Here is a 15,541-nt window from a genome sequence, read left to right as displayed (position 1 = left end):
TTAAATTGTCTGCTCAAAAATTATTTAGATTAGGACGACAACTAGTATCGTCCTCACTCAAAGGACGGCTAAGAGTGAAATATGTGAAAGGGTTTCTCGGGCCATGTTCACACAGTATGACGAGTTGAGAGCGACTAAACATGTTTGGACAGACTGTCCTCCAGATATTTCATGTACGTCTCTAACAGGCCTGAAAACGATTACGTAAGGAAATGCAGCGCAGAGCATGGTGCTTTTAAATGGAGCCTTTTAAGCTCCATCTTTTCTCTTTTCTTTGTGTTGTTTTTATCCGAAAGAACAAATAGCTCGTCATAGGGCGGAGCAGGGCCTTGGAAAAAACTAAGCAGACCAGGGCAGCCAAAGTTACAGTCAGCAGTCCATCGGCCTGCTCTCTCCCCCCCTCTCTCAACCTCTCTCTCTCTCTCTTTGGTGAACATCAAACACACTGTGGTCTGTTTCATTCTCCCTGCAGACCATTATGGCTTAATGCTTCAAGAGGCTTCCTACTGACTTCAGCGTTTTAACAACTCTAGCAGATTCAGTTGTTAGGCAAACACACGTACGCAGTGAGACATGCACGCTCAAAGAAACTCATAAACAGGCACAGACAGGAGCCCAGATGCAAGGATTCACCCACTTTAACTGCAGGAGAGTTATGGGCCTGCACACTGTGACACAGAAACAACGGTTGCTTTCTGCTTTAATCTGCAGAGGAAGACCAACAAATGCATGGGACTTTACGCTGACGTTAACCTTGGAATAAGCACTGAACACTTTTAATTAGTTCCATTCACAAAGGAGGCAATGTGTAATTCAGTGCGGTCAATTAGCTATCCACCATATGGAGAATAAAAACACCACATCAGCAGGGTTATTAATGGGATGGAGATAAAGCTTCTGGCCACTGCGAGCTTATCTCAACACACACACGCCCAGTGTTTACTATTTATGGTTAGGTTTAGTCCGTCCCTTTATCTGTCAAGAGTCCTTTTCAAAACTGGAATACGTAACATTTCTGCCTTTATGCGTTTAAGTCATATGTTTTGTCAGTCGGACATTCATAGTAGGTGTGCAATTTGCAAATGTTGTTATGGCTTTTCTTTTTGTTTCTATTCATCCTCATTCTGGTTTAGCCAATACATTAATGGCATCAGACTTTTGTTGTTGTTAGTGTTATAAAAATCCTATGATGTCCGAGCTCATGATATTGCTTTTTACATAAAAATGACCTGGGCAGGGGTGTCCTGGTGTCACATCCAGACACAGATTAAGTCTCCATGCCTGCTACTATGAAGTGTCCAACAACTTAACTCAGAGACACGGTTAACAGTGCTACGCCAGTACTAGAAGGTTATAAATAATTGATAAGACTTTTTTTAGAATCTAAACTGGCATTAGGGTACATTGCTGAGGGGAAAAGAACAAGGTGCCACAACAGGTCAAGCAGCCTCACAAGGGAGCTGGAAGGTCTTAAGCTTACAGCAACTGGTGGTTGATATAGAGATCCTGTAACACTATGTCCACAGAGATTAAGAGTTTTAATACATACAAGATTGTACATGGTCTGCATTTATCTCTGGACCATGAACACTCAAGTAGATGGGCCATTTGGATTGCAGATCATGCAGATTTTGAGACCACTGATGGAAATAACAAGCCAAATAAGCCAAATAATAATAACAAATGTTTCTAATACTTGATATTCATTATTGATACCTATGCTCGATTATTTATTTATTTTTTATTTGTTTGTGTATATGTATGTATATGTACATGTACAGTATGTATTTATGTATGTATGTATGTGTGAACATATGTATAAATGAATATGTGTGTAAGCAATTGTGTATGTATGTACATACGTATGTATGTATGTATGTATGTATGTATGTATGTATGTATTTGTATATACTATATGTATATCATTTTATTAATTCATCTTTCTCAAACTGTCTATATTAATAACCTTAACTGTTTATTGTCTAATATGTATTGGTTGGAATTGGGTGATTTTGGTGTGATGGAGAGCTTTTGTTTTTGTTTCTCAGTATGTGTGTATGTTTGGGATGTATGTTTTTTTTTTTTTTATGTCCCCTCAAGTTGTTTTGTTAACTGTTTTGTCTAATTGTGAATGTACTGTATTTATTTATTTATTTTGCCTTTAAGGACTCCCTCGAAAACAAGATGTCACATCTCAAGGGACTATTCCTAATAAAGAATTTCTTTCTAATAAGTAGTATGACTCCTTCATATTTTTGCTGTTTTGTTTGTTGGTTTTGCAGCCTGTCCGTGGCCGGCCTGCTATGTCTTATTCTGGCAGTGGACTCCTATCTCCATTTAACCTCCTGCTGGAAAGTATTGTAGGGGGCAGCAAACCCACTAGTAGTCATTGTCTTATCATTCCCCACAGTCAAAGAGTTGAGAGAGTTGCCCAGGGAGATTTCCTACCCATTGTGTGAAAACATATGCTCTGTTTTAGCTACAATGCTGCTATTACTGTATTTTGTACATTCCAAGACTCGTACCCAAATTTCCCAGTCAAGCGGCTGAGTTCAAAACATTCCCATACTTTTTTTTTTTTTTTTGCTGTGGGCTACCATACTGATCAGCCCATATTTCCAGCCACAAGCCCTTCTTTAGTCAACAACAGTTCCTAGCAGGCCTGGAGAGCAGCAATCCCACTGTATCATTAGCCAAACACTGGTTAGAGATGACACTTCCGAGCACGGAGCGAGTCAGCCTCTAGCAACCAGCAATCAACAACAACACGAATACAGCATGGGAAAAGCCAGTGCCATACCAAAATGTTACCAGCCTTCCTGCAGATGTCTCATGCAGCTTGTCTCTTTAGTATAGACTAATATGTCATTGAGCATCTCACACTCATTGGATGCCAGCTGCTTTCAAAGAGCGTCTGGCGCCTCTCCCTTTAAGAGCCCACGAGAGAGAGAGGGAAAGAGAGAGGGAGAAACAGAGAGATGAAGAATGTCATCCCCTGAAAGACAAAAAGATTTGTCATCAAGACTGTAATGATGGGGTGGGACAGGGAGGGGGGCAGTGCAGGGAGGAGACAGATGAGCCTCATAAAAATCAATCATTCATTTTTCAGTGAATACTAACAAAAAAGCTGTTTCCAAAACTGATTACACTGGACTGAGTTAAACTAGCATCATCCCACTTGATGACTTGCGAACCATGGCTTCTGATGCTGTTCCCATGGTCCAGTAAACATCGCTTTAACACAATAACAAACAGCTTACCCTCAGCAGCTTAACTCAATAGCTTTCTTCCAAGTGGCTTTTTCTCTAGGGCAAATTACTTAAGGACGGGGGGACTATCCAATTTGTGATATGAGGCGTATCCGTGTGAAAGCGATATGTAGGAATCTTTTCTGCCGCTGACTGAGCATAATCAAACAGGACCTGTGATCTGGGATGGGTGTCCTAAGCTGTTGTCTTTGCACAAAAAAAAAGTTCCTAAGTCTAATGTAAAGAACAGATGTATAAATGTGTATCTTTAAAACACTTTGAATGTAATGAGAACAAGAAATCAAAGGAGTTTAGGAGCATATTACATGCAGACCTTGTTGAAACTTTAGTTGCATTTGCTGTCATATTGGTTTTAACACGTTTGTGACTGTGGAAATTAACTTTAATATAACGTTCAGATGTATATTTGTAACCTTATCTGCCGAGGGATTTCATCCCGCAGAGTATATTGTGCAGTAGCATTGAAAAGCATTTGAAAGTGCTGCAACTGGACATCATTTTTTAGACTTGGGGATGCAGTCTTCTCTCATTGTCCTCCCATGCTGAATCGGGCTGATGTTGTCACCATGTCACCTTGAGTCAGGGCCAGCCAATACATTAAGTTGATCAAGCGCTGGAGTCACAGCAGGAAATAACCTTCTGCAAATGTCAGGGATCATGCACTACATGCATGTGGCTCATAATTTGGAGGCATAAATTAAAGCTTTCATATTTTACCAAGGTGTTTAATATGTCAGACTGGATGAGCGGTTAGAGCCAAGAGACGGGGACACAAGGAGAAATATTGTCAAAGCCAAATCTCCCCTCCCCTCTCTCTCTTATTCAGTCTCACATCCCTCCACTGCTGCATATCTTTTTTTTTCTCTCTCAGCTCTCTATCTATCTCTTCCTGGCACTCAGTGTCTGTCCCACTCCCTTATTTTCTCTCTTACTGAGAATGCATTGACCCCAGACTTATGTAAGCTCCACATCATTGATTGAAACAAGAGGAATAGGTGGTGTCATGACAAGACAGATTTTTATCTTTAAAGCATTATGGATTGCAGACATTTGGAAGAAAAGGAGATTTTTGAGGGGCCGGGGCTGGCGATAATTCTGTCAAATGATTTATTCAGTATGGTCCATCAATTAAATTAGAAGTGTCCATTTACTAGTTGGCCCTCACTACCTTAAGATGTATGGCGTAATGACATGAGCTAACAGTTTCATCACATTACCGCCCCACCCTCAAATCTCATAATCTCTCCTATCCTATCAGTGTAATCTCTAGGAAAGATCTACATCGGATATCATGCTCCTCATAAGCCCACCATCACAGTAAAGCTCCTTTAAGGCATCTTAGTAGCAGCGTAACCTTATCACGAAGAAAACATCTCAAATCTGTAGGGCGACGAGCCAAACCCACATCACGTTATAAACATGCTTTTTCTGCAACCGTGCCAATGTGTGGGAGAGCCTATTGGTGTTCAGAAAATATGAATATATATTATTATGAGTGTGTGTGACCTTTAGGTGAATACTGCAGAGAGTCACCCTTGTATTTCTCAGAGCCATTCTTTCTTCACATGGGAGAAGAGTTTATCTTAGGGTTGGGCATTATATCAATATTATATCGATATCATGAGACTAGATATCATCTTAGAATTTGGATATCGTAATTTTATAATAACGTAAATTCGCAAAATTGTTGTCTTTTCCTGGTTTCAAAGGCCGCATTCCAACAAAGTGATGTCATTTTCTGAACTTACCAGACTGCTCTAGCTGCTCTATTATTTGCCTCTTCCCCACTTAGACATTATGACCACATTACTGATGATTAACCCTTGTGTTGTCCTCCTGGGTCAAAAAGATTAACACTTTAACACTGCATACATTACGATTTCCAACATTTTTGGGTTTTGGTTTTAACTAACAATAACTTACTACCACTAGTTTTACACTACTTCGTGGAATTCATGGTCAATAAACCTCATTTATATATAGAATTATACATAATAGTTGAGTTAAATGAGCAGAAATCATGAATTATTGGACTAATAGTTATGTCAGAGGAATGTGTAGATTGGATGAGTTTAGTCAGGATTCTGATTTGAAACCATTTCAATGTTCATCCAAAATTCACTGAAAGCCATCAGTTGTATTTGCAAATAGCATTGTATGGAACTTATCCTTTTTTGGGGAGATTTGGTTAAAAAGAAACCCATGTTTCAGATAAAGCCATTTAAAATGGAAAATATGACCCACGGGCAACAGGAGGGTTGTTTATCTAAAATCTAAGTGTGAAGATATTTTGTTAAAGCGCCATTTGTCAACCCCAGAATATCGCCGCAATATCGACGTCAAGGTATTTGGTCAAGCAGGTCGTGATATCGGATTTTCTCCCTATCGCCCGGCCCTAGTTTATCTACTGTCACAGTAGTGTGACACTCTGGAAAATGAACTGGACAACATAGAGAAGGAAACTGATGTGGAGTCTAGAGGGGAAAAGGCCTATGTTATCAGGTTGGGAGGGACCGTGGCAACGTTACAGTCCGAATCACTGAGCATGTCCACGCTCCTTTAGTGGTAATAAAACACTGTTGATTACTTCAAATGTGTACAGTTGTATAGTGTTATACTTTTTGTTCCTTTGCTTTTGGAAAATAGGTCTTCACATTCACTAATTTGACAGTTAGGGGACCATGTCAAAAAAAGTATGTGAGTTTAAAAAAGAAAATGTATGTCCTGTGCACAGAAAACAATCTCCTGTCTTGTCCATCCATATAGATGCTGTTACTGTAGAACCAGAAATTGCAGTAACTGCATGTGTGTGTGTGTGTGTGTGTGTGTGTGTGTGTGTGTGTTTGTTCATGCGTGTGAAAACGTTGCACTAAATACCAGAGAAGGCACATGTGTAATCATCTGAAATGCAGAAGTACTTGTGACTGTCTGACATCAGACCACGAATGACACAGTGAGCAACATTATATCACATAGCGTGGGTACAGCACGTGGTCAAGTGACTGACTGGCAATCTATAAGGAAGCATCCCATCCACAAAGACTAGACAGCTTAAAGAAGGACAACGATCAGGGAGTGTCTTCAGGAGTAGCAGCTTAGTTTATAATTACAGAGAAACTCAGAAATGAGAACAGAAACAGAGATGCTCTTCCTGCATCTGTGTTTCTGAAATTCTCACATGTCAGAGAATTTGCGGGGACTTTCTCATATTTCTGATCAGGGATCAAACAGCCAGACTGTCTGTGACATGTCTGTACTGTCATAATAGCTTTTCAAAGCAGCGTTTCATCTTGAGAAATAGCCGAGAGCTAGAGCTCCACTTCTGAAAATAGTGCTGGTTGGAAAAGGTAAAAAGATTTTTTATTTTTTTTAAACCTGGGTTTGCTCGCTCTCACAATACAACAAAACCCAAAAATCCAACATTTTAAGATTGTGGTGAACAAGGCAAATGTTTAAGTTTGCTGCACTGATGCACACACACCCACAATCTTTTATTTATACACTTACAAAAAATGGTGCTACTGCAGGTGCAACTTTGGCCCAAAAATAGACTAACATTCCGAGGGGGACTTGCAAAGGGATTAGGGTTCTCAGTGCCAATGAGTTTAGAGCTGTAACTGTATGGGGCTTCACAGTGCGCTCAACATGTCATGGCATAACTGGAACAACATGGTGTGTTGTATTTGGACAGGTAGATGTAGATGAAGTAGGGGAAAATATTCACATTTTGTTCACAGAAAGAATGCGCACATGACCGAAGCAGACTTTGATCAGGCGGGATTATAAAGGAGCTTACCTGATATTTCAGAATGAGGGACACCATCCAGAGCGAATCCTTTCCCACTATAAAACTGCCTGATATCCGAACAACTCCGGGATTTGCTGGTCCCTTTGTCGCCATAGGCTGGTGCCGTTAGAGAGCACACTGCCAGAGCCGCGATGATGAAGGAATCCATCCCAGCCGACTGCTGTGGGCTATGTTGACTTAGTCAAGTCCAAATCCAACGAAGCGACTGTGTTGAGACCTAAACGGAGCAGGAGACTCTACTGCGACAGGCTACTGCGTGCTGCTGTGCGTAAAATACCCTCCACCTTCCTATATCCCTGCTGCCCTTTCTGGTGCGTGTGCCGAGTCAGTGGCTGTTCTCCGCGCACGGCACAGGAGTGACTCTTCACAGTGCAGAGGTCCCGTGTCTTCCCACTCCTAGGGACCGACGTGGACAGGACAGGAGAGGACAGGACAAGACAGAAGCTATATTAGTGTTCCCGCAAACAATTCAATCTTGTCACGCTGTACCCAGGAGGAGAGCAGACCCCCTGTCTGATAAATCCACTGTTGTGGGTTTTGGTTCACCTAGAGAGAGGGAGACGCAAGAGATGAAAGAATTAGGTTACGCGTTTACAGCGGAAAAAATTGAGGTTGTGTCAGAAAATAGCACTGTACACGCTGACGCTGTGCAACCAGCTTCTTTCGCCACACACCTACCGGCTATATGGGGTGCGCACATGCAGCTACCGCAGATCGTCCCCGGCTCAGGGTACTCTGAACGATGCTATGCCAGCGCTGCCACTCTGGAAATGAAGAGGAGGCGGGGGTGAGAGAGAGAGGGAGCGAGAGAGAGAGAGAGAGAGAGAGAGAGAGAGAGAGAGAGAGAGAGAGAGTATACGAGGTTTCGCGTTCCTCTACTGTTTTATTCTGTCTCATCTACATATTATTTTTAGACATTTTCCAGAATAGGCCTAACATTACTAACAGGTTTGAACTGTAGATTTTGGAAACGTGTCATCTTCATTCAGTCCAAGTGTGTGTACTGTACGTGGTGTTTTGCTTTATCATGAGGTGGTCTGGTTCTCAGTGAAAGAATGCAGCCTACGCGTCCTGACAGCGTGATCTCCACCAGCCAGGTGTCACAGGTGAACCGTGAGCGTGCAACCGACCCCCACGCACCCACCTATGCAGGTCAATGCTGAATACTTCTCCTCCACTCGGCAGTGTGGCTGCACACGTGCGCCATTTCACTCCTCAAGGTGCAATTAAACAAGTCACTACCTGCCCAGTGCTGCGAGTTTAACTGTCACCTGCTGAATGCCTTCATTATGCGAGTTTCTGTACTTGTATGCTCACCAGTATGAAATAAGTTTGCACGTGTGGTCTTATGCAACCAATGCTTATTTTTCTCTTTTACGAACCTATAGCGTCTTACCGCAGCTTTTCCTGTAAAGGATGTTACCCAAACGCCATTTCTATTTCTTCTTACATCTCTAAAGGAAATGGTAATGTTTATAAAGCAGGATATATTTACATACATTGATAAAGGATCAGGGACTTCTGGTTCCCAGCTGCAGCAGTGACATGTACAAGACAAATGCGTTTTTTTTGTTATCCTTTTTGTCTGTGAGAGGGGAAAGCTCACTCAGTTCAGGATGGGACCGTCTTGCTCGGGTAACATTTGCTGCAATGAGCGAGCTGATTACACTTTGGGTATTGCAGAGGTTTCATGAGTGAATGGCTAATGCATCCTGTAGAAGCCGTGCATATGAACATGTATAATCATAAAAAGTAAAATTGTAAAAAGGGTTACATGTTTGATGTTACATTACAAACCCCAGACTTACCTTTTATCCAGTACATTTGTGTTATAGCAATATAATATACCATCCAGGTCAGTTCTCTTACTGAAAATACTTTACTTTAGTCATATCATTGTGTGAAATTGAATCAGACAGTGTTTAATGTTGTCACTCCTGTGGGAGATGCTTTTTAAGGTTTGTTTGCGGAAGAAGATGCCACCGCACATTATCATAGTGACACATGGGAAAAACTCCAGCCTGAAATAACCAGCCGTCACACCACAGATAGACAAGCAAAAATAAGAAGCAAAGACGGAGAGAAGGAGTGAGCCACATGGCAAGAACAGTCATATCCTGCCTCCCAATTACTCTTTTTATGAAGGCAGACATTGTTTAGGAATACATTAGGAAATCTTACTCTATAATTAGTCTGTTCCTCATGACTGGATAAGGCCAAACAAAGAGGACAGCCTATCACACTAAATGACAAATGGCTACACTTGTTTCCTATCATTACTGCTCTGAAATGAGTAGTGAATTACACCTTCGTTCTGCAATGTCAAGTGTCATTTGCATCCTGCGCGTGTGTTTGGGCAACTCTGGCTCAACACCATCAGCTACTCTGCTAAACTTGGGAATTGTGGAACTGTGCCACACAGCAGACAGAAACCACTTTCTAATTATGGATGCTGTTATCGTTTCTTAATTTTTCTTGTTGCTGTGGGGGAACACGGGGCACATCTGGCCAGAGGTTAATAAGTCTAGTGGCCTCAAAGGGTGTGTATGTGTGTGTGTGTGTGTATGTGTGTGTGTGTGTGTGTGTGTGTGTGTGTGTGTGTGAGAGTTTATGAGTCTGACTGTGTCCCATATGTGGCCATAGGTCGACAGTGCTGTTTGACTGATTGGCCCTCCACTGTCTGGTGCGAAGATCATGTAATTAACGCTCAGTAAAGCCACAGAACAGCCATGTTTTCATCAGGCTTCCTCCCATTGAAGTTTTATTAGCTCTGACCATGAAAGGCCTTCTAATGAGGAGCAGGAAGCTGGGGGAAGTTATGGAGACTGAAGAGAGCAAAAGAGGGGAGGCCGAGTGGCAGCAAAGAGAAAGGGGAGTACGGGGTAAGGAACTGTCACTTTAGTGTACACAGGCCGTAATTATGTGGTGAGCATTTTTAGGGCGTGATGAGGTTTTTTTTAGTGAAAATGACATTGCTTCTATACAGAAATACTACAGATGTTCATGTTGTACCACTCCTTTCAGGCAAAAACACTCACACTTAGTTTCGGTATAGAAAGTTGGAAGAACACGTAATACACAGTAACACAGCTGTGTCCCTTTAAATGCACTATACACTTTATAACTTTGCAAACCAATAATCTGTAATCTGCAATCAAAAGTTACTCAGCCAGGATAAGGGATAGAGAACAGGATATGCTCAGTCAACACTTACCTAACTCTACAGAGCAGTAGCTACTCCACTCTTTATCCACATATTTTTAGTGACAGTGACGCTAACGTAGCCAAGAATAGCTTTGTCAGAAAGACTGCTCTCAGACTCACTACTGCTCCAGCTTGGTCACCACAGCGGCCCTTCACATGCAGCGATTTGTGATCCTCTGGTGCCGACCTAATTTCTGTTAACTGTTTTCCACTACACACGGGTTAAATTGGGCCGGTGCGGTCCGGGCCGCGCCCTGGCACATGGGCCTATGCTCTTCTACATGTATTTCATCGGGGGACACTCAGCACATCTTCAACAATGTCTATATTCGTACACTTTTCTCGGTCTTAATAATTCAACCAATGACACGTTGTCTTCTGGTGAAGTAAGAACTTTCAAATATCGCAACATTCACAGGGTTTACCTTTTTTTATGTCAACGGGGTTCCTTAAAAGCTATGTCGCGGATCAGCAGGTGCTAAGTGGCGGTAATGCACCTTAATTATGATTTCCAACCGCCGTAAAATGAAGAAAAGAATCACACTTAAGAGTAAGTCAGACAGCACAGATGGCAGAGAGTCAGGGAGAAACATTTAGAATCTAACAGGTTTAATTGCAGACTGGAAATTGTTCTAAAATTCTGCTTAAACATTGTTTTGCTTTAATAAAATGATCCTACAACTTTGATTAGTCTTTTATTGTTCAAAGCAGTGGGTTGTCTCACATTATATTTTGTTTAGTTTGCCAAATGACATCAGATGTTTTAGTCTATGCACACACACGTGCACCCATGGCAACCCTAAAACCAAAGAGCTTCTCCACATTACAAATCCCAATTTAACACTACAGGAACGCAAGACCTGTAATATAACCATAACAAACCTGAAATTCTAAGAACCAGTAAGATCATGGTTCGAGGTGCTGCCTTCCTTTTCCACTGTGTTCTAAAAATGACTAACCAATCATTGTACCACTGCATTACTGTCCTAATACATGGATGAAAAGAAGGGTAATCCATGGAAAAATACTGTCTCCTTTAAATGGACTCACTTACATTATTCCTTATTTAACAAATTCTACATAACAATTAAGCACATTCATTATTGTGTTTCTATGCATTGAAGGCAATAGATAGACTACATCAACTGGGATTTTACTCCTTATCAGACTCAAACTCAGCAGGATTGCCACCCAAATGTTGCACTGGCTGATTAAAGGAGAAATCCAGACAATGTCAATCTTGATCTCTATAAAAATGGGTGTACTTTGGATTGACAAAACCTCAACCCAAATCGGTGCAGGCCACACGGAGTATCTCAATCTTGCGCCAACAACTGCCTTTTTAGCTCAGTGGAAGCTTATACACGTAGCTGCAGCTACTCCGTGTTACCTGCACCAATTCGGGTCGTATTTCAACCGAAAGTACACGCATGTTCATAGCGATCAAGATTAACGTAAAAAATTGGCCGGAATTCTCCTTTATTTGCACCAATTCACTGCTGTCACAGTAAAGATTTCAGTGTTTTATAGAGTGTTTGGAAAACAAATCAACTGAACATTTCTCCCTAGCCACTGGAATGCCTTTGTTGTGAAGCAGCTGCAGGGAACGTTCAAGGACTGCAACCTTGTTGTTGATTAAGAAAAATGTGCATGTCGATTTGGACGTAGGTGCACTTTATTTTTCAGATCAGTTTAAGATCTTTCTTGGGCGGAATGGCACAAGCAGATGCCAACACACATAGCAAAATCTGTTATGATGTCGTTCTTGTCACATACTGTATGAATCACTTAGACAGATACCCCAGATGGAAATTTGACACTAGATGTCACTACCATGTATACAGTGATAGCAATTTATTTTGTCTTTTAATTTATTCCTAATATTATTATTTCATGTATATTGTATGCATGTTTATTTTTCCTAGTATTTTAATTTATATTTATGTTCTGTGCTGTGTGACTGATTTTGCTGCTGGACACCGTAATTTCCCATTTTCTTGCGATCAATAAATATCTCTCTATCTCTCTATCTAACTATCTATCTATCTATCTATCTATCTATCTAAACATATATAGAGAGATGGCATCCATTAAAACTGGGTTAGGCAGAATTTGAAAACCCAAGCCTCCTCTGCAGCTCTATCCTTAGCCCCAGCAACGGCCTATGCAGGTAACCTGTACAAGTCATCAGTTGTAAACAAACCAATCATGATTCTTATCCCAATACTGCTATTTAGTAACCTGGCCCCATCTGATAAGCCTGGCATTAAAAACTGTTTGGAAAAGGGCAGGAACTTATAATAAAAAAAAGTCAGACGATTGGATGAACCATATGTTCTATAACCATATCAAACTCTGAAGACTTTTCCATTGAGAAAACCCTTCAGTGCCATGCATTGCTCCTCTTTCACTGAAGATATTCTCCCCAGTTTTGATATGACTGATGCTAACGCAGCATCTACGCTAACCTCTTTAGGAGTCGCCATTGTTGTTTTACAGTTGCCTCTCCCGTGTTGTCACACACACAACCAAACCACAGCCATGGCTGTTAGTAGCTCCTAACAGGACGCTGACTGCTGGCTCGGACACAAAGGCATTCAAACTACTTGATACCTGACCAGATGCATTTCCGATCTCATGGTGATGTTGCGACAATCCAGCTGTCGTGTAAGCGGCAATTCTAGGAGAATTACCATGTTTTTAAGGCTCTAGCCAGCTAGATTTCCGAAAGCCTGTTAACAATGCCAAAAATAGGTACAGAAGGCTAGTTTTCTCTAACATCACTTGAATTACAATATTCTAAAAGTTTAGTATGGAACCTTTGTTGTTATCATTTTCATGTGGCATTGAAATGCACAAGTACAGCCTGAGTGCTTCCACCCATCACCCCACGAGTACAGTTTTATGAAGACATTAATGACAAAAAGAGCAGGGTTTAGCCAGATTTGAAACACACACACAAACACACAGTGATGCATCGGGAGCAGCGGGCTTGGCCAGTGTGCAGGGTCCACTCCCGGGCCTCGCAGCATGGTTTCTGTGTAAATATCAGTGTTCTGTTACAACAGATGTAATCAGTCTTTCAAGGGAGATTAGTGTGTCCTCTTCCTAAAACCAGCCTCATCCTGGGCTCTTACAGATCACATTGATTCTGCTTCTTTTCTGGGCTTTTATGTTGACTATTAGCCTGAGTTCAGCACATTCACCAGGGTGCTCGAGTGTGTACACATTGCTCATCGGGTCTTTCTTTTCCCTTTCTCGTTCACTGTGTCTTTTCTTCAGTCCATCTTGTAACTATTTTCTCCCTTGTACACACACTCTCTGCTTTTCTGTCCCTTGTTCCACTTCCTATCTTGGCCTCATGAGAACAAATCATCATGCCGCCATTGCCTGTTAAAACACAGTCATGCATAACACTTAAGAGTCAGTTCAAAGCCTGCCTTTCTCTTCTTGCCTGTTTGCAATTTTGCGATGCTACATCGACCCTTGATCACATGTACCCAGTGTCTGTCTGTGCAAACACAGCCTCCACAAACAGTCCATCTGCATGTCTCCACACAAAGAGCCCTGCCCAGTTGCCAGAGACAGATGATGACAGAAAAATGAGAAATGTTGATGGTAAGAGCAAAGGGTAGGAGACAGATAGTATTGTTGAGAGAAATGACAAAACGGTGAAGGAAGCTGGGAGGACGTGGTGTGAACTTATGAGGCAAGATAAGAAGAGAGAGAATATGATGATGGATGACATGAGAGAATGACAGAAAAGTGAGTTGGAGGGGGAGAAGGGGGGAACGGGAGGTAGTGTACGTTCAAAGTGGAAAGGATAAATCACTGGAGATAAAATAAAGAAAGAGGAGTGAAAACAACCGATGGCCAACGTGGTCTGATCCTTGAATTCTCGGGGTTGTTCTTGCAAGCAGACGCTGTTGGCGATGAGAAATGCCCCCTGTGGTGTGTTGCGTTGTGCTTTTGTACATCTCACTGGGCATCCTGGCACTTTTTTTATCCTGTTGGGAAATCTGCATACACTCCAGTCTTCTCCAAGCATGGACACAGGAGGAGAACAAATCTTAGGTCCATCTTAAAAAAAGTAAAATTGAATACAAAAACACTCCAAACTACTTCCTCAGACATTAGCACGGAACGGAGCGGTGTTGAGAGCAAGAAATCTAACAGAGGCCCCTTTAATTTTCAATAATGGCCACTGAATGCTGTTTTAATATGAATCCATTTACAGTGGCTTATGTAGCTACTGATCTCTCTGTTATGTACAGTTTATCGTTATCAAATGAGAGGACTGCGCCGCTTCACTTTCGCTCACATACAATGGCAGACCATACCCCTCTCGCTGTGGCCTCTACGCACTTCTGCACCAATTTCATCCAATTACTCTGTTCATTTGCCAGCATGCTGGTCTCATATAAATTTTTCACCTCCTCTATTTGTCATCTGTCTCAGAGAATAAATTTCCCAATCTCCTCATCTGCCTCTTTCTGTGAAAGCTCATAAACTCATGACAAAACGGAAAAGCTCAGATGACCTATTATGACCTATCTCTCGTGCCAGTAATTGTTTGCTGAGCGTTAATATGTATAACTGTATAATCGTTAGAATTGTGGCAGTAAATCCTTGTCCCGTGCTTAAATAAACAATACAAACTTTTGCTGGATGCTATTTTCCTGAGAGCAACCTTGACAATGACCTGGGCCTTATAACAGGAAGGAAAACACTGAAACTGGCCTCAAGTCTTCTCTAAATGTCAGTGTAAGCAAATGGTCCATAGTCAACTAACCCCAACTCTGTTCAGGTTTTATGTGGTTCCAGGGCAGATCTTCAGACAGATTGGCAGCGTCTCCCTCCACATGGACCTAGGAAACAGTGGGAGGCCAAGTCTCCGTGTGGTTCTCAGCCCCCTATGAGGAGTCCTTCATTATTTTCCCACTGCCACTTTACAATATCCACACATTCCTTTTCACATTCCTCAGCCCTCCCCTGTACAGAAGCACTTAATCACATTACTCCTCAAACTTCTCCAACTTGTTTTTAATGAGAGAGCCTGCATGAAAAGTGTAAAGCATCAGTGCGGACTCAGTTTGATCACCAGACACACGTACAGTAAATGACTGTGTGAGTAATTATTCTTACCCCTGATAGAAATTGCCAGTTTTCACAAGCACTTATTTTTCTGTCTCAAACAACCCACTTTTGAAAGCTGGCCAGCTTTGGTACTGGCATGGTTTAGTCTAAAGCTGTTTTCATC

General features: G+C 41.7%; 1 protein-coding gene across 1 annotated transcript in view; it reads right to left on the bottom strand.

Annotated features, from left to right (window-relative positions):
• Positions 1-7,893, bottom strand: part of gpc1b (glypican 1b) — a 68,379-nt gene extending 60,486 nt beyond the window's left edge. Inside the window, exons 1-2 of the mRNA XM_034887741.1 lie at positions 7,756-7,893; positions 7,066-7,623 (exon numbers count right to left, since the gene is read on the bottom strand). Of these exons, the coding sequence (XP_034743632.1) occupies positions 7,066-7,225 (160 nt within the window). The 5' untranslated portion in view covers positions 7,226-7,623; positions 7,756-7,893. The remainder of the gene's footprint in view (positions 1-7,065; positions 7,624-7,755) is intronic.
• Between the last annotated feature and the right edge of the window lie 7,648 nt (positions 7,894-15,541).

Source organism: Etheostoma cragini, chromosome 12 (genome assembly GCF_013103735.1).
Source record: "Etheostoma cragini isolate CJK2018 chromosome 12, CSU_Ecrag_1.0, whole genome shotgun sequence".
NCBI classification, from domain to species: Eukaryota; Metazoa; Chordata; class Actinopteri; order Perciformes; family Percidae; genus Etheostoma; species Etheostoma cragini.
Note: the sequence above shows the minus strand (reverse complement) of the source record. Positions and strands in the feature narration are given on the sequence as shown.